Raw genomic sequence first — 22,583 nt, 5'->3', positions numbered from 1 at the left:
ATCTACTGAACAGGTAGAAATGAGCTAGATACGGGACCTGGCAAGCCAGACGAGACTGGTGGGCTAAGCAACCGGAAGAGTTAACATAACAGTAACTAATTATTTCAATAACTTGACTTGTTAAGAAAATAAACAAATCTATATTCTAAATAATCTTGACAGTGGGTAAAAAGCATGGGCTTCTAATAGTCAACTGTTCCACAAACTTTGGAACTCTCAGTGAACTCTTACGTTGTTGAGAAAACTAGGATTATAAAGAAATAACACTCTTTTCTCAGCTGCAAGTGAGTCTTGCAAACGTTAGATAGCCTGTGTGTCCCCTGGATTCTGGCATGGTCTGGCCGTAACCGTAGTAGCTGTTCTCTCCCCCTGGCTGTTATCGACATGATGGGGCGTGCAATGTCTTTTCTTGTGCATAGGACCAACAGGGCTCTCCTGGTTAGCCTCTGATGTTGCCATTCTTTCCTCTCGGATTTCGTATGTTCGAAGTAGAACCTCAAAGGTCCTTATATCTGCAAATTCGTATAAAACATGTAGATCACTCGATAACAACGGGAAAAAAACTTCTAAAATTCAAATGAAATTGGAATTAGCAGAAGAAAAAAAATAGAGTTGGAGCAAAAAAAAAATGTCGAATACAACTAAACAACCTGCACCTAGAATAAGTTGCTGCGTGTCTCCAATTAGCCTAATGTTTGGATCTAATCAGAATGATAGCAAAGGAAAGAAGAATAAAAAAATGGCAAGTGATGGACGCTAACAGGAAAACATAAATCTTTTCAGATATGCTACATCGTACATTTACAAAGAGTGTTTACACTATTCTTGAAGATATGAGGATACTCAAGTCATTTTTTTGCTTTGTGATGGTAAAGCCCACTATATTACTTGTTTGGATTCAGATAATGATAGAAGGAATAAATGCGAGCATGAATTTTGATTGCAGAAAATAGCAGGTGATAAATAGGCAACCTGTGAAACCTGATGTCAAAACCTCACACGAATGCTGCACTTGCTCGATGCATGGAGAAAATGAGCACAATACTCCATCTTGCTTCAACATTTTCCGAACAGATGGCAATGCTAACCAAGGTTGGGGAAGATCCAGAAATATTGAATCTGCAGCTCCACAGAATTCCTCAGGAAACCCTTCCCCTTGAATATCACGAACTGCGACGGTAACCAAGCTGCTCAATCCGTTCCTTTCAAAGTCTTCCCTGAGGTAAAAAGAGCAGAATTATTAAAACTCATTGGGATGCTAAGAAAATATATTACCGACATAAGAAGAGTTGGGAAATATTAGCATCATTAAACATAAAAAACCATTTTTATATAGCAAACAAATGTTCAACAGAATGAAATAAAAGACCATCTTTTCATTAAAAACACTTTCCTTTTTCATCACTAGAGAGTTTCATTCATGTTTTTAGAAAAAAAAAATGATTTTAAATCCTTGCATACAACTGTAGCTCTTCATGTTCATAAGAATGATACATATCTATCAGTTTAGTTGGAAACAAAAAGGCAACAGAAAATCTAATGAACCAAAGCAAAATACAACACATAATCAAGTAAAATGACTTCTTGATAGGCCCCAACCATTAGCCTAAAATTTTGTTACTTGAACTCTTCGTTAACCACATCCATACCAGTGTCAAGTGTCCATTTGATTTATGAGAATGTTGACAAGCTTAGCTACAAGCATATCAGTTTCCTTAAGAATATCAGGCATATAATTCCAATTTGAGAATAAATATCTCCCCTTAAATGGGTAACAAAGACAATGGGGCAAGGAAGACTATAGAAGTATAACCCACAAGTGAAGGGCATGACGAGGAAAGCCACATTTATGACTTGCCCCATTTTGCCTCATTTTTCTTTTTAAAACCTAATGACAGTATGAATTTTACATCAGTCATATTTTTGTGTATTTATGTTATTTCAATTCTACTTCACATGAGAAGTGGGGCAAGGTAGGAGATAGAAGAATTGCTTCGAACTGCTTCCAATATAAGAAAAGTATGGGACATTAAACCCCACATTACCCCATTGTTATCTATACTTGATCACTCTACACCTCCACCTTGTCCCATGATTCACCACTTTGATTTTGGAGGCAATATTGTTAATGGATTTTAGATCCATATTTGGAACCATGGTTAGAACTAACATGGCCACTTCGTTCTCCACCAAACCAACTTTTCCTCTACATTTATCTGACCTGTTCCCTCATCTCTCCTACTTGTGTGATCTTTTGAAGGGCCATGCACAATGTGACAATTGACAATTACGGGAGCAAAAAATTGACCCAATTGGAATGGAGTAAATTGAGTAGGCTTTCTAAAATCTGAAAACAAAAAAACACAATAAGGAACTCCAGTGGCATCCTTTTTCTTACAATAGTGACACTCCAGAGGCATCATTTGAAGGGCAAGTCTGAGGGCAAAGTGAAACATCTGCCCAATAAACTTTAGCACTAAATCACGTCATAAATGGTGCACAACGCAATATAGGACAGCTTACCTTGCCAAGGTGGCTCTTTGTACGTGAAAGTCAAATGTGTAAACGTGACCGGAAGGTGCCACGGCTCTAGCAAGAGAGGTAGTCAGAGATCCACTTCCAGTGCCAGACTCGAGCACCAGGCAACCCGGCACAACCTCAAGGTAGGAGATGACAAAGCTGATGTCCGCAAGGTACAAAATCTGTGTCCTGTGGCTCAGAACTAAGGTCCATAGCTCGGGCGTGGGTGCCAGCAAATAGACGAATCCACCCTTGTTGCTCAACACTTTGGAGCCAAAAGGCTGCCCGATCCAGTCTGAAAGCCTGAACACCCCAAACCTGTTCTGGAAGTCCAACCCCTTCTGCACCTTCACGGCCTTTATCCTGTCATACCTTTCGTACACGATAACCAAATCTCCGTCACAAATGCAGCGCTGCAAGGAGCTCCTCTTCGAAGGATCAAGCGACAACATGGCCACTAGGGTGCAGAGAGATTGAAAATTACGATTTTTGGCGCTCACCAGGTTTAGAAGAATAGCACTGATGCTACAATAACTTGATCTAACACAAAATGGAGATTCTATCAGAAATTCGGCGGGGAGTTGTTGGTCACCAGCTCGACACAGACAGAGAGGGATGAATGACGCGATGAGCCAGAGTCGGAGTGGTAGATCGACACAGCAGGGAACGAAGAAGACGAACTGGATGAATCGGGAGAAGATAAATTGGTTTCCGCAACAGCGAGAAACGAGGGAGATGAAGGAAATAGATTGAGAGGACGAGAGGGCTCGCCGCAGTCAGGCCTGCAGCACTCGCCGCGCCGAGAGGAGGTTTAGGAAGAGCAGAGATCTCGGCCTCTGCAGCACAGTGGAGTGGAAGCGTTGGCTCGAGATCGTGCAAAAAAAAAAAACAGAGGCGGCCGGCTGGGAGTTAGGGTTTGATTATACAATCATAATATAATTATATTAGGTTTTTTAAAGAGATTAATTATCAAAAGTAAGTTTCACCCCATTTTTAATATTTAAATTATAAATAAAGTATGGCAATTTATTGAACCAATTAAAATTCTAGAATATCTAAATCACATAAGTAGATTTTAAAATTACCAAATCAAGTACCCAATACCTATTTTACCCCTTAAAAAAAGATTTTTAATCTATTGATACACTAAGGTAATTGATTGAGTATGCTTATATGACTATGAATAGGAATATAGTATAACAATAGATTATTTTTTAAAAAGATTATTTAAAAAAACCTTTTATGATAAAAAATTTATTGCTTTGAATATGATATATCAAATTGATTTTTGAGGATTATGTATACATTCAGGAACACTGTTTATAATATTTGATTTCATGTCATTTTGAATTCTATGATCCATGAATCAATTTTGGAAAACCATTCAAAAAATAAAAAAAATTTATCTTCATCTTAAAAAAAAAGGAAAGTCCATGAATCTTAATTACGATTTTGATTGGTGAATATCATCATTATATTATCTATAATGAGTCATATTATTTATAATGAGTTTTCAATATTATTTTTCATACTCGAACGTGTTAAAAATTTGTTACTTTCAATATAGTGTATTAAATTGATATTTGAGAGAATGAATATATTCAAGAGCATTGTCCGAGCATATATGACCTGATTCCATGTCATTCCAAGCTTTATTAGATTTATCAATCATTTTTAGACAAAACCGATCAAGTAGATCTTATAGTCATGCAAAAAAAATTAAAAAATTTATATTTTCACAAAAAGGAGAATCTAAGGATCTCAATTGTGATATCAATCAGTAAGTATTATCGTCATATTATTTATAATATATTCCAACATAATTTCTCATGCTCGATTAGTGTTTTAAAAAAATGTTGCTCTTAATACTATGTATTACATTGGTATTTGAGGCGTTAATACATTCAGGAATACTGTCTAAGCACATAAGTTTTTATTTCATGTCATTTCAATATCTCTAGGTCCGTCAACCACTTTTGAATAAAATTAGTTGATGAACTTTAACTATTTAAAAAAATAAAAAATTTATATCTTTAAAAAGAGGGGAGCCCAATAATATCAATTATGGAGTCAATCAATGAGTATCATCATTGATACGGTGGAATCACGGAATGTTCACGTGCCCACCTTGTAGCCGCCATGTGGTCTTAAAATCAAAAAGAGGTAAAATTATTAAGCAGGATCAAGGAGCCCAGCCTCATCTCTCGACCTCGACCTCGACTTCGACTTCTATTTGGTCTTGAGTCCTGACCTTGGCGTCAACCCGACCTCTTGGGCCAACCTTGGTGTCCAGCTTGGTCTCATAAGTCGACTTCGACGTCAACCCGACCTCTTGGGCCAACCTCGGTGTCAGCTCGGTCTCATAAGCTGACTTCGGCATCTGCTCAGCCTCATGTGCCAACCTCTTCTCAGTCTTGGGTCCCGACTTCAGGTCCCGACCTCGACGTCTGCTAAGCTTCATGTGTCGATCCCTTCTCAGTCTTGGATTCTGACCTCAAATTTCAACCTCAGCGTCTGCTTGACCTCATGTGTTGACCTTTTCTCGATCTTGGTCCCCGACCTCGGCGTCTGCTTGGTCTCATGTGCCGACCTCATCTTCGTCTCGGGTCCTGACCTTGGGTTGTGACCTCGGCGTCCACTCAGTTCTCATGCACTAACTTCATCTTAGCATCGGGTCTCAACTTTGGCCTCTTACACTGACTCCGTCTCAGTCTCAGGCTGAGTCCATGGAATCGATTTTGCTCGCAAGATCAGGAAGCCCTAAGGTTGTTTCTTCCGAAGAAAGAGAAAAATATCTCGAAAGATTTGAATAATTGGAATAAGTATATCGGAACAGAAGCACATGTTTCAGAACCTTTCTAAATTGGAATGAGTATTTCAAAACATATCTTAAACGGATATTGACAACTCTATAAAAGATTGCCCATACTCATGGGCACAAGATGCACATAGAAAATCTTTAATTTCTCCAAGTCTCTAATCTCCTTTTTCACGCAAAATCCTAACTTGAGCGTCAGAGTAGCTTATTAGGATCCATCACCGGTGTCATTCTAACTCTCTTTTTGAGTGTTTTTTAGGTCCCTTTGTCTTTTTTGACGACTATATTCAAGAAACGTGCACGTCAGTAGTTCGTTGACCGGTGGTTTGATCATCCACAGTATTTGACTCGGAACAATCACCATATCATTTATAATGAACTTTCAACATCATTTCTCATACCCGATTCATGTTCAAAAATTTTCTCCTCGATTGAGAGCATGAGAAATAATATCAAAAGTTCATTACAAATGATAGAACAATTATACTCACTTATCGACATCACAATTGAAATCCTTAGACTCTCCTCTTCTTAAAGATATTTTTTTTATTTTTTGAGTGACTAAGGTCCATCAGTAAATTTCATCTAAAAGTAGCTAACGCATCTAAAAACTTCGAAATGGCATGAAACAAGGATTTATATACTCGAGCAGTGCTCCTGAATGTATCCATGCCCTCAAATACTAATGTGATACATAGTATTGAGAAAAATAATTTTTGAATACGAATCGGGCATGAGAAAGGATGTTGAAAACTGATTATAAATAATATGACGATGATACTTATTGATCGATAACACAATTAAGATCCTTAGACTCTCTTCTTTCTAAAGATATAAATTTTTTGATATTTTGAATGATTAAAGTCCATCAGTCGTTTTCGTTTTAAAGTGGTTGATGAACCTATAGAGATCGGAATGACATAAAATCAGATTCTATGTGCTCAAACAATATTTCTGAATGTATTCATGCCATCAAATATCAATTCGATATAGTGTATAAGAGCAGATAATTTTTGATAAAAAAGACTTTTTAATTATTAAAAACATTAATCAATTGTCATATTAACAATCAATTAAAATTATTATTCATGGTCACATAAACATACCGAATGGATTATAATAATAGAGGGGCAAAATGGATATCAGATTTTAAAATTTATCTATATAATTTGAATATTCTTTTTCTGCAAAAAAAAATAAATTTCAGAATATTCAAATTAATATTCTATTCTGTAAAAAGTGGAATCCGCCACCTTAGCGGCTCCCACGATCGGTCCCATGACTATCTGTGAGGAGGTAAACCGAGAAATTGCAGTTGATCACGACACAAGAGGGTATTACCTGACTTCGCCAAGATTCGAGGTCCTTTCTGCAATTCTGCTACATCGTAATCAACTCAGCTATGTCTCGGGAGCAATCAAATTAATATTCTAAAACTTTGGCAACGCGGTTCAATAAATTACCGAATAAAGTATATTTAGATATAAAAATATAGATAAGTTAGAGTAATTTAATTAAAATTAATTTAAATCAAATTACCTCTTATATATTGTAGGGGGCGATAAAATAAACTATTTTTCACTTTTATATATTGATGAGTATTGTTTTAACTTTATATATATATAATAAAAAAGAGAGTCTTTTTAATTTTAGCCCATAATACATTATCAATAAGTGGTATTTGTCCTTTGGCATGGGCGGATGCGGCGGTGGCGTTGGGAAGCAATTGGTGAACTGTACTGGAGGCGGCAGACAATTGGAATGGACACTCAGCCGGTGAATCGGCAGAGAAACAAGTCGGAGGTTGGCCTGAGAGCTGCCGGAAAAGAAGAATAAAGAGCAGGAGATGCCGTGAGAACATGATTAGGTATGTGCAGATCGACGTACGGCGACATGAAATAGTTTGACCGATTAATGTGAAGCTGCGGCAGGAATTCTACTTAAAAAAACATACCTCTATTTGATTTCACGGATATAGAAGGTTCATTTCAATCTCAGATTATCATATTCTGATCCCTGACCATTAACAATATCATACGCTCTGTGTTTTACATCTTCTCAAGAAATCCACATTTAAAGCTTCTATTACACGAAAGGTTAACTTTCTATGATTTGACCTCTCGCGACGCGCATGATCACCAACTAACCACGGCTCGATGAACAAACAGCTGAATCGCAGCTTAACGACTTAATTATTTAAAGTGGCACTCCCAGCTGAATCGCAATGTGCGCGATTATGAGCCCGGAGAGCACCAACGCTGCATTCACCAGCCCGGCACAACTCCGGCGAGCACTCGACGGGTAGAACGCAGGGTCATACGGGTACAAGTTATTCGCCGGCGTGCCTTCTACGAAAAAAAACGGCGTCGGGGGCGGAGGGCAGTACGGCTTTGGCGGGGGCGGAGGGCAGTACGGCTTTGGCGGGGGCGGGGGCGGGGGCGGGGGCGGCGACGGAGGCGGTGGGCTGTGCACGCACCCGCATGGAATGCAGTCGCACTTGATCTGAGCATCGACGGGCGGCGGCGGCGGTGGCGAAGCGGCGTTAGAAGCTGCCAGCAGCAGCATAAAAAGAGCAGATTTGGTCGGTATCAGCAGCATCTTTTTGATGCCTTAAGTCCACAGTTGGGTGGTTTTTGAAGAGGAAGATGGGTCGGAAGAAGACAGGCGCAGGTTTGCGTTAGGTAGCACGGTTATTTTAATTCGTTCGGCAGTTGCTCTGCTTGCTTTGTGCATGGACCAGTCAAGGTTGTTGATGACGATCGAAGGATGAGACACGAGGGTTCATAAATAATCATACTGCAAGGGATTTATCATGAACTATATATGCGATCAATTTGAATAAACGAGGAGGATCCATCCAACGCGATGGTTATTACTTAAATCAGGAGACGGCATTAGGATGAGGTTGCCGTTTGATTAAATTTACAAATGCTGACATGTTCGGAAAGACAAGTGTAACAGTGCATGTGATGCAGACACGCTACCTATCTCCTACTCTATCCTTGCGTAGGGATTAAGGACAACTGTTTTGGCTAATAATTTAATTAAATGTATTGGTGTATATTAAAATCCTTAATTTATTTATTTTGTTCCTTCGTTGTATTAAGTACATGATAGGGTAAGGAACCACGTGACATAGAAGTTAATAGTCAAGTTGTATGTTGAAGTCAACGTCAAATGAAGTCAGATCAAGTCAAATTTGAATCAGTCAAATTGATTTCGAATCAAATCAGCTAATAAAAAATTTTAAATCATTTTTTTTGGAGTCGCATTTAAATATGATCTCTCCAAATTACAATTCTGATTCAACTCACAGTTGTTAAAACGTCTATCATAAACAGAGGCAATTATTGAGACGTTGATTAGAGATGTCCCTTAATAAAGAAAGAAATATATATATATATATATATAATTTAGAATCAGATCACCTTTCACTTAGTTGGTTACCACATGTAAGTCAGTAATTCATTTTATTTACTATTTTTTATTTATCTTTTATTTTCTCCATCTTTTATTCAAAGTCTGATAAAGCGATCGAGTAAGTTTTGACTTGATTATCTTTCTAACATTTTTTTTTAAGTTTCAGACTCCTATTCAAATATCTCCTTATTTGGAAATTAACATCTGACTCCTTATGTTTGACACAGGAATTTACGTCTAACATTTTACGCACGATTCCTTTAAAGACCAACCCGATTAGTATTCAATCGATCAAAAATATTCGATCATCTTTATTGTGTTAAGTTATCCTCTCTTTTAATCTCGAACCTGATCAAATTGATGTCGTCTTTAAGAAATACCTTCAACTTTTATCGAGATACCTTCAACTCTTTGATGTCAACTTTTTGAAGACTGACCTGATTAGTATTCAACCGATCAAAATTATTGGATGATATTTACTTTAGTAAATCAAGTCATTATCTCTTTTAATCTTGGACTGGATCACTATAGTGATAAATCCCAGTCAGTCTCATGAACTCAATCTCTGGAGGTGGCTGATCCGGTCCCACGGAAGTTTTCCATCGACCATCAGGGTAAATCGGGAAGCACATACGGCGCGGCCAATTCAGATGCCCAGCATCCTTTAATTACGTTCCCCATTTGGAAGAAAATTCTTACAAATATGTTATAACTGAGGATCGAACTGCGGGTCTTTGGATCACAACTCGGATGTCCTATCGTTACATCATTGGCCCGGACTTGGACGGGATCACTATAGATAATACGAAGAGGGCCGTAGATGAATCGAACTTTCTGGAACTACAAATGCGCACTTTGATAACTGTCTTTACCAGAAAGGCTTTTGCATTAATTTTCCCTCTCGCTCTCTTGTGCGTACATTCGTTCATGGTGTTTATAAAGCTGCAGCCTCCAACTTTGCTCCAGAAGGCCATGACCTTGATCCAAGACTGCAGTAGCCTCTCCCACCTCCTCCAGATCCTCCCTCTTCTCTCCAAGACGTCCCTCGACCGCCACCCCTTCGTCGCCGCCAAGTTTCTTCGCCGATGTTTCTCCCTCCCTTCCCCTGATTCCTTCCACCTCGCCCGCTCCATCTTCGATCGCGTTCCTGCGCCCGACGCCTTTCTTTGGAACACCTTCATCCGCGCTCACTTGCAGAGGGGGAACCCCGCGGAATCCCTCGGATTACTCCGGAGAATGAGGCTCTGCGAAAGCGTAGCTGTCGATACCTTCGGCCTTTCGTTGGCTCTCCAGGCGTGTGGTGGGTTGGGATGTTTTACGATCGGCGAGTCACTGCACTCCCTCGTCGTTAAGCTGGGATTTGTGCTCGATGTGTTTGTCCAGACTGCTTTGGTCGATATGTATGGAAAAGTTGGCGCCGTCGACCATGCGAGGAACGTGTTCGATGAAATGGCCGTCCGAGATTTGGTTTCTTACAACGTCACGCTGGGTATGTATGTTGCCAGTAACAATATTAAGGAAGCCCGTAAACTTTTTGATGAAATGCCCATGAGAGACTTGGTCTCCATGAATACCATGATACATGGCTATGCTAAGACCGGCAACCTTGCGGTTGCACAAGAGATCTTTGATAGAACTAGTGAGAGGGATTTATTGTCATGGAGCTCAATGATTTCGGGGTACGCTCAAAGCAGGCAGTCTAGCAACGCATTGAGGTTATTCCATGAGATGCAGCTTGCAAATGTGGCACCGGATGAGGTGACAATGGCGAGCGTCCTCTCTGCTTGCGGCGACACAGGAGCATTAAGCATGGGCAGGGCAATGCACAGGCTTATCGACAAGAAGAGACTGAGTCTAGATCTAAGACTTGGGACTGCTCTAGTTGATATGTATGCCAAGTGTGGAGACATTGAGACTTCTCGAAAAATTTTCAGTGAGTTGAATGAGAAGGATGTTCTTACATGGAGTGCAATGATTTTAGGCCTTGCAAATCATGGACACGGAAAGGTCGCCATTGATCTATTTTCAGACATGATATCACAAGGAATTCAACCAAATGAGATAACTTTTGTTGGGGTTTTAAGTGCCTGTGGCCACATTGGTCTTGTGACTGAAGGTTGGGCTCATTTTAACTCTATGGAAGGTGCGTATGGTGTTATTCCTAAGATTGAACACTACGGATGCATGGTTGACCTACTGGGAAGAGCAGGACAACTCGAGGAAGCCATAGGATTCATAAAAGACATGCCATTCAAACCAGATGTTGTCATTTGGAGGGCACTTCTCAATGCATGTCGAATTCACAAAAACGTGGAACTAGCTGAAGAAGCTACCAAGAACCTTGTGCGTTTGGAGCCCTATGTGGATGGACATTATGTGCTTCTATCAAACATATATGCACAGGCCAATTTGTGGGATGGCGTCGGTAGGATTAGAAAATTGCTGCGAAGCAAATGCACCAAAAGGATTCCTGGGAGCAGTTCAATCGAGGTTGACAACACAGTTTTTGAGTTTGTATCTGGTGATGAGTCTCACCCACAGTCTAAAGAGATTAGTGAAATGGTTGATGAAATGATGAACAAGCTGAAAATGGCTGGATACTGTCCCATTACATCCTTGGTATTGCAAGATATCGATGAACCTTTGAAAAAATCTTCACTGGCTCGGCACAGTGAGAAGCTAGCAATAGCCTTTGGCCTTCTGAGCTTGCCGCCAAAGTCCACAATTCGGATATTTAAGAATCTTCGTGTGTGCGAAGATTGTCATTCGGCGATCAAGTTTGTTTCCTTGGTATATGATAGGCAATTGATTGTAAGGGACCGAAATAGATTCCACCATTTTTCCGGAGGGGAGTGCTCTTGCAAGGACTACTGGTGAAAGTTTTTCAAGTTAATGCACTATAATCCTTGTACCCAGTAAGATAGAGTTCTTATGAAATCCACTTTTTCGACCAAAATACTAACTTATTAGATTATGTAGTTGGCTAGGATGCTCTTAACTTGGTCTTGTGTTGGAAAATTGTGGATGATAAATATTTTATTTTGTATGGTTTTTATATATAAATTTTTGTGTATGCTTTTATATATACTTCGTGGCCTTTCATCATAGCTGCCCTCACCACTCATTCTTGCACGCAGTTAAGTGCGCTCAACATACTTCTCAGTGATAGGAATCATTTCCTCATCAAATGGACGACAAGCACTCCTGGCCATTGTTTAGCTGGCCTCAACTATGGTAACAGTACATTATTCTTGCCCAAGTGCCAGCGTTCACAATCAGCTATTGAAATTTTTTTTTCTTATTAAAGCGTTAGAATGTGCTATTGTCTGGCTTAATGCGTGGAAACTACTGCTAAACAAGACAGGTTAGGTAGAACCTGTTTCTCTCCTTTCCAAAATATTTCCCCACACAAAATAGCAGTAATAGTAAAGCATTCACTTGGTTTTGACATATAAATGAGCGTTTGTTCTATGGAAAAGCTGTTGATCTACAGTTGTCATATATGTGCATTTCGTATTTGTTGGGAAAATTGTTGAGCATGCTTAAGTTAAATCAGTTATTATATGTTATTATTCCAGCTGTTGGTTGTTAGTGTTTCATCATTAGATGCACTGTTGCTGTAGTAATCATGCTAATGCGTGATGCATGGTTGACAGTGTTGCTCATTAGACATGGAGAGCTGCTTTTCCCCCCTCCCCGGATTTGACAGCCCCCCTCCCACCTCCTTCTCTTTCCTTATCAAATGACACTTCTACCCCTTTTCTTTTTTATTTTTTTTAATTTTTTAAATTTTCATTTAGTTTTGTTTTTTAAATTAATTTAGGTTTGGTTTTGATGAATTATTTTAAAGCAATTGAATTATTTAGTTTTATTTTTTAATTAATTTAATTTATTGTTTTTTTCATCGATACAATATTTTTTTTTAATTTTTATTTAGTTTTATTTTTAATCAATTTTATTAATTATTTGTTATCAATACTTTATTTTTAGAATTTTATATAAATTTTATTTAATTTTATTTTAATCAATTTTATTATTATATTTTATTTTTATATAATTTTTATTTTTTAATTAATTTTATTTATTAACCAGGAACATCATTCTCAATTGACCAGGAACATCATTCTCAATTGACCAACTATCTGAAAATAAACTCAAATAGTCATCCATAGTTTCCTTCTATGAATTACGAAAAGTAATGACTAAGAAGATAACTATGTTTCAGAAAAAGAGAAGGAGAGGCTGAGAGGGAGATAGCAGTGGAGGGAGGTGTGATGAAGTATAAGAGGAGGATTTAAAGGGAGATATTTTGACATGTGTCAAGAGTTGAGGGTGGGTAATTTAAGGGGAGGGGGAGGTTCTGACAAATGTCAAGAGTTGAAGTGTGGGTAATTTAAGGGGAGAAGAGGTTCTGACATGTGTCAAGAGTTGAAGGGTGAGTAATTTAAGGGGAGAAGAGGTTCTGACATATGTCAAAAGTTGAAGGGTGGGTAATTTAAGGTGAAAGGAGGTTCTGACATGTGTCAAGAGTTGAAGGGTGGGTAATTTAAGAGGAGGGAGAGGTTCTGGCATGTGTCAAGAGTTTAAGGGTGGGTAATTTAAGGGGAGAGGAGATTCTGACATGTGTCAAGAGTTGAATGATGGGTAATTTAAGAGGAGGGGAGGTTTTGACATGTGTCAAGAGTTGAAGGGTGAGTAATTTAAGGTGAGGGGAGGTTCTGACATGTGTCAAGATTTGAAGGGTGGGTAATTTAAGGGGAGGAGAGGTTCTGACATGTGTCAAGAGTTGAAGGGTGGGTAATTTAAGGGGAGGGGAGGTTTTGACATGTGTTAAGGGGTTGAAGGTGGTAATTTAAACGGAAATGAGTGTTAATTTAAAAAATTAAATAAAATTAAAAAAAATAAACAAAATTAATTTAAAAATAAAAATAAATAAAATTTAAATAAAATTTAAAAAATAATAAATAAAATTATTTTAAAAATAAAACTAAATAAAAATTAAATAAAATAAATATATATATAAGTATTAATGAAAAAATAATAAATAAAATTAATTTAAAAATAAAACTAAATAAAAATTAAATTATATATATATATATAATTTAATTTTTATTTAGTTATATATATATATATATATATATAAATTAAATACTTATATATATATATATATATATATATATATATATATTAAAAACAAAGAAGAAAGGGTAATGCTGTCATTTACATGGGAGAGAGAGAGAAGAAGGGAGGGGGTGGGGTGTAGGGGGGAAAAGAAATTTACTTAGACATGCATTAGCAGAACTTGCCACATTTCATATTATCTCTTCTTTCTTTCCTTTTGACAGAAGATAAACCCATCACACTGCCTTAAAAGACGTTTTAACAAACGGAGACATGACTAGTTACTTACCGGTCAGCGGATTGCTTTGCGAATACTTCACACTTCAAATTTTAGGGTGCTAAGGCTTGAGCCTTTTTCTATTGGAAATCTTTTTATTTGGATAGGTGGAAACGAATGAGATGATCACAAAAAGTATACACTTTAAGAAAATATAATATTTTAAATTAAAAATGGTAAAAAAAATATATTAAAAAACTAATTTTATTTGTTATTATTCTGTAATGCTGACGTGGAACCTCGTCTGCTGCTGCCTCGTACTCAACAACCAGGCGATGGATGAGTAAAAATGACGACACGGCAGAAACCTCCCACGACGCTTCGCCTGCAACGCGATAGTGAAACTCCACATTGCCTCTCGTCGACTCTATTTAAGGCCTACTCAACTTATCCAAAGTGCAAGGAAAGTGCGCAATTCTGTTGAGCTGAGCCACCAGACGTCTTCTCTGCTCTGCTCCGCGCTAATTAAGCTACCAGCCATGTGCTTCTCCGTCGCCAGAACGTCCCAATCCTTCGTCGCTCCGGCCGAGCCCACCCCGGACGAAACGCTCTTCCTATCGATCATCGACCGCGTCGCCGGCCTCAGGCACATGGTCCGGTCGATTCACGTGTTCAAGCACGGCCGCGAGCCCGCCAAGGTCATCAAGGAAGCGCTGGCCAAGGCGCTGGTGCCGTACTACCCTTTCGCTGGCCGGTTCGTCGACGACGCTGAACACGGCGACGTCCGCGTCGCGTGCACCGGCGAGGGGGCGTGGTTCGTGGAGGCGACGGCCAACTGTAGCCTTGAGGACGTGAAGGATCTCGATTTCCCGCTCATGATCTCCAAGGATGAACTGCTCCCTGTTCCCAGCCATGAATTTGACCCCATTAATCTGCCCTTGATGATGCAGGTATGTATTCAGTTCTTAACACACGCGTTGTCTAGTTGCTTATTGTTCTAGTTTATTAAAATTTTTATTTGCCTCAGATTTGGTGGATGGATCAGTTTAGTTTAAATAATTGGTTCCATGGCACACAGGTTACTGAATTCACCTGTGGTGGCTTCGTCGTCGGCCTCATCTCCGTCCACACAATCGCCGACGGCCTCGGCGCCGCCCAGTTTGTGAACGCCATCGGCGACATCGCCAGGGGGTTGCCTAAGCCGGCCGTCGACCCGGTTTGGTCTCGGGAGGTCATCCCCAGTCCTCCCAAGCTGGCTCCTTCGGCTCCGCCCCTGTTCGACTCCTTCAAGCTGGTACACACCACGATGGACGTCCCCGAGAGCGCCGTCAACGAGGTGAAGGCCAACTACTTCGAGCACATCGGCCAGCGCTGCTCCACCTTCGACGTCGCCATCGCGAAGCTGTGGCAGTCGCGCACCCGCGCCATCAAGCTCAGCCCCGACTCCGACGTCCACCTCTGCTTCTTCGCCAACGCTCGCCACCTGATGCAGCAGCAGGTACTGCCGCGCGGCTTCTACGGCAACTGCTTCTATCCGGTGTCGGTCACGGCCCGCAGCGGCGAAGTCGTGGGGGCGGAGCTGGTGGAGGTGGTGAGGATGATAAGGGACGCCAAGGCGGGGATGGCGGCGAAGTTCGGCAGGTGGGCGACAGGGGACTTTAAGGCGGACCCTTACGAGCTCACCTTCACCTACAACTCGCTGTTTGTGTCAGATTGGACGCGGTTGGGGTTCCTGGACGTGGACTACGGCTGGGGGAAGCCGCTCCACGTGATTCCCTTCGCCTACTTCGACTTCATGGCGGTGGGCATCATCGGGGCGCCGCCGCTGCCCAGGACAGGCACGCGGATCATGACGCAGTGCGTGGAGGAAGAGCACCTGAAAGCCTTCGTCAAGGAAATGAGTACTTCTCGAGTAATTAATTGACCAGACGAGATGCATAAATAATGTGGCTTGGATTTGAGTGCGGAGTTTCTTTGATATTGATTAATAATGTTTTAAAAATTATTATATGATCTATAAATTACGGGGTCAAAATTAAATTCAGAAATAAACATTGCCATGCGTATCTTAGTTAAAATTATTATATAAACTTTATATCGTATTCAATCATAATACTTTAATATATTTAATAAAGAGTTTTGAGATAATTTTTTTTATGTATTACTAATGTGCATCATGAGGATGAAATTTATGGTTATGTTGATTTGGTGTGATCAAGTTGATTTAATTCAATGGCTCAAAAGGTATAAAGGTATATTAGAGATTAGAGAAGAGAAAGATAGTGAACATTCAAGAGATTATGATACAAGAGCATGGAGTTGGTTCAACAACTTCGATAATAGTTATAAGAGATTAATTTCATAAATGACCTAATGAAAAAATAACATGTAGAATGACTGTGAATTTAATATATTAAAGAGACTATGAATTTGACGGAAGCTTATTCTTGAATGACATAAAATTACGATAAGATTAACACAATTAGTTGTGAGGTATCATGTGACTTATATAATGTTCAAGTTTACACTTTCAAATTATATAGACTTGATCCAGAGCTTCGGGGAACATGAATTTTTAGGAATAGTCTAAAGTTGAGTTTGATCTTAGAAGTTTGTGAGGACTTATCAGGTGCAAGTAAAGTAAAATCAAAGATTCGGTCAATTGAAATGCTGAGTCAATAGCTTAATCAAGTAAAGTCATTGTTGACTCAACTGAAATAGGTAGTATATATATTTTTATTCAAATGCAATAATGACTACTCTTCTATAAAAAAATGAAATCCATTACCGCAGCAGTTTTACACAGTCGATCCTGCGATCATCTATAAAGAGGTAAATCGAGAAGCTGTAATTGATCACAACGGAGAAGTGCATTGTCTCGACTTCGTCAACAATAATGACTACACAAGTCAACTGGTGTGGTCTCGATTGATCAAACAAGATTCGAGTTGATGAGATTTTTATAGAGCCTAGTGAAATTGAAAATCGTAAACTTGTAATCTTATTTAGATCATGTAGTTGAGTCGATATATATTAATTGTTAGCTAATAAAATTTTTTAATAAAATTTCAATTGACCGAATATATACAACTCATACACATCAAGTGAGATACTCACCACTTATTCTAAAGTTTCTATAGTTTAAATTTCATATTATATGCAAGAAAATATCTTATTTTTCGATTTGATCTACTAAATGAGAATAAATTGTTAGGTCATGGACCTAAAGCCTAAGCCGCGTTAAATATTTGTAGTAAATTATTATTATTCTTTTTATTTTGGCTGTGCAAGAGAAGAAAACGTTTTCATTTGCAAATTATGATATTTTAAATTTTTAGACCAACCAGACTTAATATATGTGTTTTGTTCAGTATATTTAAACTCGGTTAAGTCCAATTTTTATTTCTAGTGATAAATAATATGTTAAGAGAATATTCTATCGACAAACAACTACAGAACAATTTTTAGCAACTCTCTTTTTATTTGTGTTAGCAAATAATATATCAAGGGAAGATTCTATCAACAACAAATTACACATGATTCCATAATACATATATTTTTTATCTGACGGATACAATACAATAGTAAAAAATATTAAAAAATAATTAAAAAGATCAAAAATTCAATTTTAATTATATAAGGACGAACATTTAGAAGTCAATTTTTAAATATTATAAAAAATAATAAATTATCTTTTTTATTACGTTGAAGACTAATAATCAATGGCGGAGCCAACCCGGGTGATTTACCCGGGCTGATCTCCGACGGTGGGCTATGCCGACGAGCTCTGAGTTATTTTACCCGGGCTGGCTCTTCTATTTTCTTTAAAAAAAAAATTTCTTACGTAAATTTAAACTGTTTCGCCGTGGAGCACCCGGGCTATAGCCCGAGTAAAGTAAAACGTGGCTCTTGCTAATAATACAAGGGAATATTTGATAATCATAGGGAATGCTATTTTGTTAGAATTCTATCACGTTCCTATCATTATTCTTTAAATTTTTATGTTCTGATAGGATCCGGAGAACGCAATCAAAGAATGTTGGACATCTGGATTGACCGTCGTATGCACTTCTCAATTTACCCTGGTGGTCGGTGGGAAACTTTCGTGAGACCGGACCGACCACCCCAGGGATTGAGTCCATGAGACTGACTGAGATTTATTATTTTTTTAAAATTTTTTTATTTTATCTATTTATTTTGTTGCCACTTTTGAATTTAGTGTGTATCATTTTATCATGTGCTTTGAAAATTACCATTAACATTTTCTAAAAATTGAAACATCTAAGCTTTTGAATATTATTTTCTTTTAAATTTTCAAATATTTTAAAAATAAACATATACAAGTTTTTTTTAAAGGAATTGTACTCACTGAAAAAAGTAATACATAAAATTATTTATGATTGTTTAAGATTGCACGTATTTTTTTGAAATTATAAATATATTAAAATAGAGATAACATATAAATATTTACCTAACCAATTATTATTATTATTATTAAGTCAAATATTAAATTTTTATGATTAATACTAGTTATAAATTCGCAAGCGGCATTAAATATTAATCAAAATTAAATTCTTTTTTAATTTTATATTTATTAAATAATACTAAAAATGCATTTAGCATTATTAATGTCCATTATAATTTTATATTTGAATTTATATATTATTATTTAAATATAATTGAATTGAGTATTTAATATTTTATCTAATTTTTAAAATCATAATTCTTATATAATAATAAGATATTAAATAAATTTTCTTTGACCCGAACGGTGTATTGTTATTTTATTAGGACGGTAAATATATCTAAACAAAGTTTGGTATTATAAAATTTATTTATGTTTGTCCATTGTATATAAGATCAATTAAATAATTAAATAGATAAAATTGAACTCATAAAAATAAATAAATTTAAATATGTATGTAATTAATTTATTAATATTTATGAATAAAAATTATGACTTTAGTAAATAATATTTATGCACATCAATAAAATTTATAAATAAAAAAAATCTTAAAATAAATAAATAAATGTATAATATGTTCGTCAATTAATTAAATATATTTAAAAATATAAAAATTTTAAATAATTAAATAAGATTGAATTTAAAATTTGATAATATTTAAATTAATTAAACTCAAGTTCACCGGAGCTCGACCCAATTTCCAATTTTGATCTACACGTTCCAGGAAGCAGTAGTAGGTAGCAAACCCATTCCAATCTTGTATCTTTGACCACGACTTCGATGTTTCTCGTCTGCACTCCATCGCTGCGACCGCTACCGGTGCCGGCGGCGTTCGCTCGACGTTTTCGGATTTTGCAGTCCATACATCGCCGGAGAGAACCGCTCCTTATCAGGCTTTCATCCGAGTGTTCCGAGCCCAATCGCACTCTCGCCTCCCGTGGCACGGATTCCGTGCTCGTCTCGGAGTCTTCTCCTCCGCCCCTCACGGTAGATCTAGGGCTTCGTCGTGATCCCGTGTTAGGATTTTTCTCTATCGTCTTCGTCTTGTCGCTGGTAATTTTCTTATATATCCGTTTGATCGTATCTGGTGCAAGGCATTGATTGTTTGATTGATTCTTTGCAGGCTGTTAGTTCGTTCTTCTCTCTGGCAATCATTTTTCTCCCAGCCTTGAATGTGCGAAAAGTTCTGTGTATTTGCTACTTTCATTTGGTTGGTCTCTCTAATTGTTCTTTCTACAGGATTTTAGGAGGTTATCAGTCTCTGCAGATAAATTGTCCAAGGTGGTTTCCGAAGAAGTACCTGGAACATTGGCCGCGCTAAAGCTGTCTGGTCTGGAGATTGATGATTTAACTTACCAACTTAATATTCTTAAGTAAGCTCCGCTATGTTTCATTTATTGCTGTGTGTTATCATATCTGGATTCTTTTGAGGATGACATAGCTCTATATTCAGGCAAAGAATAACAGGGAAGCAACAGGAAAGGAAGCAAACAAATCCAAGATCTCAGGGTCGAAGAGGTAAACTTAAGACAAACTAACCCTTTTTTATGGGAATAGGCATAAGGAGTGTGTAAATCTCATAGATACAAAGTGCAAACTGTAATATAAGAAAGCTCAACATTAGATGCTTTAAATTTATGGTTCTTTAATTTAAACTCTGGATTACTGTTTATCCACTTCTTTTATTGAAGTTTCTGTAGTCGGATCCACAATATGATAGTTTTGTTTTCTTGTTTTATTCAGAAATAAGTTGTTTCAATTTAAGGAAGCTCCATATTGCCATGCTAAAATGTTCAGTTTCAAGATATGTTTGTAGGTTATTGCTAAAAGTTGTTTAGATGACATTGACGATAGCATTCAAGAGAATCATGGCTGCCTGATTGTTAGAGTAAAAGAACAATAGCATTCAAGAGAATCATGGCTGCCTGATTGTGAGAGTAAAAGAACAATGAGATTATGGTTTCATCATGTAGTGTTCTAAAATTGAGAAATAGGAATAGAAATGCTTTACGATTGGCCCCATGTTTCCTATTGCTCAAGGAGTTTAGCTAGACACTTATGTTAAAAAATTTTAAAGAACAAGTCTGTCGATGATGTTCTGCAACTAAGGGATGATGAAAATATAGGTAAAATGACTCTTCAGAAAAGATGTGATGCACAACAGCCATAGAAAACGTAGGGGAGAGGAGGAGAAGAGTTTTGTACTGCTAGCGTCCCTGCTCAATTATATGTGAAGCCTTGGATAGAACCATTCATATAAAAGTATAAACGTAACAAATCAATATTCGAAACTAACCCCTTTTAATTAACATAGTTCCTGGACACATCGCCATTCACTGAAAGATAATAAATAAACACTATTTTTTAGAGTGGAAAAATATTTCCTTCAGCAAGTGATGTTTGATAGTGAACTATATTGTTAGCAAAAGGGTTTTAATACTTATTCTTCATCTTACTTTTTTTTCTGCTAAATTTTACCCTAGAAATTAGGAAAAGTTGACTATGAAAATATTTGAAGGGCTGAATAAAGAGAAATTCTGTTTTGACCGATTAAGAAAGTGTACTTAACACTGAGAGAATAGAAGAAGAGAGAAGGGAGACAGAAGCTCTTTCAGAAACAATAAGTTAGGAAGTGAAGAAGAAAAATAAAGTTTGGAAGTGGGTGAGTAAACGGTGGTCCAGTTGGAGAGAATTGGAGGATGAGTAGGATATCCATGTGTTCAAAAAAATGTTTAGACGGGGAGAAAGACACTAGGAGGAAGAAGAATAGAGGGGAAAATGGAAAAACAGGATTGGAAGAATAAGAGAGTTGTTGAATTTTTGGCACCGTAGTTCTTACCTAGCTGTTGGTGTAACAATTAGGTATTCTCCAATGCTTTTTTTTTTTGTTTCATGGCAACACAACTAATTTTTGACAATCTTTTGTCGTTTGCAAGATGATCAACCAATTACCTTGGCTATGTGGTAGCTACCATGCTCAGTTGGCTTCTTCTTGTTGTTGAGGCAATATAAATTTTGTCTTTTATAAATATGTATTGAACACTTGCTTGGTGGTACCTGTTTGATGAGATTTTAAGGTAGGAGTTTGTGTAATGCCTTATAAGTATCTAGCCTCTTGCTTGACTACTCCTTGATTCCGCTAGAGAAAGTAATTGCCGAGCATGTTAGGCTTGTTTGTTTTATAAAATTTACTCATTTCTTACAAAATAAAATTTAGAAGTTGAAAAGAAAATTAAAATAAATATTTAGAGATGAATGATAGCTAATTTGCAATAGCCAAATATCACCTAATGTGGTGAAAAAGGATAGCTAAATTCACTTCTTGTGCTTATAGATGTAAGTTTTTGGAATATGTGGCCTTACTATTGATCTCAAGTCGAGGATTGAGGGATTTGCATGAGCTTGTAGTGATTACCTCCTTATGATAACTCTGATGCCATGTGATGCTTTCAGGCACAAATCCATCAATATTGTATGATCTGTATCAATTGCCATATACTCTATTTCTCATTTGTTCTTTATATTCATGACATGTTCACAAATTCATACAAAGTCTTATGTTAGCAATTATAACATGCTAAAAGATCATAAACAGTAGGAATTTCCAGATATTCTCGAGGCTACCTTTCCAGAGATTCTCGAGGCTTACTTTTGCTGTCTTACAACTTTTTCTTCTTATTATTAGCAATCTATTCAATCATAGAACCATACAATTCTATATCATGGATCATTATGGTCTTTGTATAGGTATAAGCTACTGTTTGGATTGCCCGTTTGTGTGGTATGACAATTAAATGAGGATTTCAGACGATGTTTTGCCTTGTTCTGTATGAATGTGTAAAGTATAACGAAGTTGAACTCATAGCATCTAATGTGAATAGTTCAATCTAGCAAATAGTTTTCTGGGAAGCTTAATACTACAGTTGGCAAAAATGATGGGATTCAAGGATCTCATCTTCTGTTGATCAGGATCCAGTGGTTTGCTCTGTTTGTACTCAATTGCATGCTAATACATAGTGGTT

General features: G+C 37.5%; 4 protein-coding genes across 7 annotated transcripts; 3 read left to right on the top strand and 1 right to left on the bottom strand.

Moving 5' to 3' along the window:
* Nucleotides 1–86: 86 nt before the first annotated feature.
* On the bottom strand, nucleotides 87–3,384 carry LOC141841997 (uncharacterized). Its single transcript, XM_074730212.1, is given in 4 exon segments — nucleotides 87–330; nucleotides 333–512; nucleotides 973–1,217; nucleotides 2,524–3,384. Coding segments are annotated over 4 exon segments (930 nt in total). The 5' UTR covers nucleotides 2,973–3,384; the 3' UTR covers nucleotides 87–274.
* A 6,301-nt stretch (nucleotides 3,385–9,685) lies between these two features.
* LOC141848577 (pentatricopeptide repeat-containing protein At2g29760, chloroplastic-like) lies at nucleotides 9,686–11,744 on the top strand. Its single transcript, XM_074736627.1, has one exon. The coding sequence runs from the start codon at nucleotides 9,686–9,688 to the stop codon at nucleotides 11,633–11,635; it is 1,950 nt and encodes a 649-aa protein (XP_074592728.1). The 3' UTR covers nucleotides 11,636–11,744.
* Nucleotides 11,745–14,548: 2,804 nt separating this feature from the next.
* On the top strand, nucleotides 14,549–16,117 carry LOC141840386 (acyl transferase 4-like). The gene is made up of 2 exons (XM_074728364.1): nucleotides 14,549–15,046; nucleotides 15,175–16,117. Exons 1-2 carry the CDS (start codon nucleotides 14,636–14,638, stop codon nucleotides 16,018–16,020), a joined length of 1,257 nt encoding a protein of 418 aa, XP_074584465.1. The 5' UTR covers nucleotides 14,549–14,635; the 3' UTR covers nucleotides 16,021–16,117.
* Nucleotides 16,118–19,300: 3,183 nt separating this feature from the next.
* LOC141844615 (uncharacterized) lies at nucleotides 19,301–22,406 on the top strand. 4 transcript variants are annotated; one of them, XM_074732655.1, is made up of 5 exons: nucleotides 19,301–19,614; nucleotides 19,685–19,735; nucleotides 19,801–19,934; nucleotides 20,015–20,079; nucleotides 22,309–22,406. In XM_074732655.1, the coding sequence occupies exons 1-5, from the start codon at nucleotides 19,342–19,344 to the stop codon at nucleotides 22,353–22,355; spliced, it is 570 nt and encodes a 189-aa protein (XP_074588756.1). In that variant the 5' UTR covers nucleotides 19,301–19,341; the 3' UTR covers nucleotides 22,356–22,406. The 4 variants fall into 4 exon arrangements, with proteins under 4 accessions (XP_074588756.1, XP_074588755.1, XP_074588758.1 ...); XM_074732654.1 differs by lacking the exon at nucleotides 22,309–22,406 and adding an exon at nucleotides 22,170–22,287; XM_074732657.1 differs by lacking the exon at nucleotides 22,309–22,406 and adding an exon at nucleotides 20,378–20,862.
* Nucleotides 22,407–22,583: the final 177 nt, after the last annotated feature.

The sequence above is a fragment of the Curcuma longa genome, chromosome 1 (genome assembly GCF_044706935.1).
Source record: "Curcuma longa cultivar G26 ecotype Majalengka, Jawa Barat chromosome 1, ITB_CL_G26_1.1, whole genome shotgun sequence".
NCBI lineage: Eukaryota > Viridiplantae > Streptophyta > Magnoliopsida > Zingiberales > Zingiberaceae > Curcuma > Curcuma longa.
This window is presented reverse-complemented; position numbering and strand designations above follow the sequence as displayed.

Excerpts from the sequence above, each read along its gene's own strand:
- LOC141848577 (XM_074736627.1), top strand. The coding sequence starts at position 9,686 with ATGGTGTTTATAAAGCTGCAGCCTCCAACTTTGCTCCAGAAGGCCATG.
- LOC141840386 (XM_074728364.1), top strand. The coding sequence starts at position 14,636 with ATGTGCTTCTCCGTCGCCAGAACGTCCCAATCCTTCGTCGCTCCGGCC. Across the intron at positions 15,047-15,174 it reads ATCTGCCCTTGATGATGCAG|GTTACTGAATTCACCTGTGG; the intron begins GTATGTATTCAG and ends CATGGCACACAG.
- LOC141844615 (XM_074732654.1), top strand. The coding sequence starts at position 19,342 with ATGTTTCTCGTCTGCACTCCATCGCTGCGACCGCTACCGGTGCCGGCG. Across the intron at positions 19,935-20,014 it reads TACCAACTTAATATTCTTAA|GCAAAGAATAACAGGGAAGC; the intron begins GTAAGCTCCGCT and ends CTCTATATTCAG. Across the intron at positions 20,080-22,169 it reads AAGATCTCAGGGTCGAAGAG|ATATTCTCGAGGCTACCTTT; the intron begins GTAAACTTAAGA and ends AGGAATTTCCAG.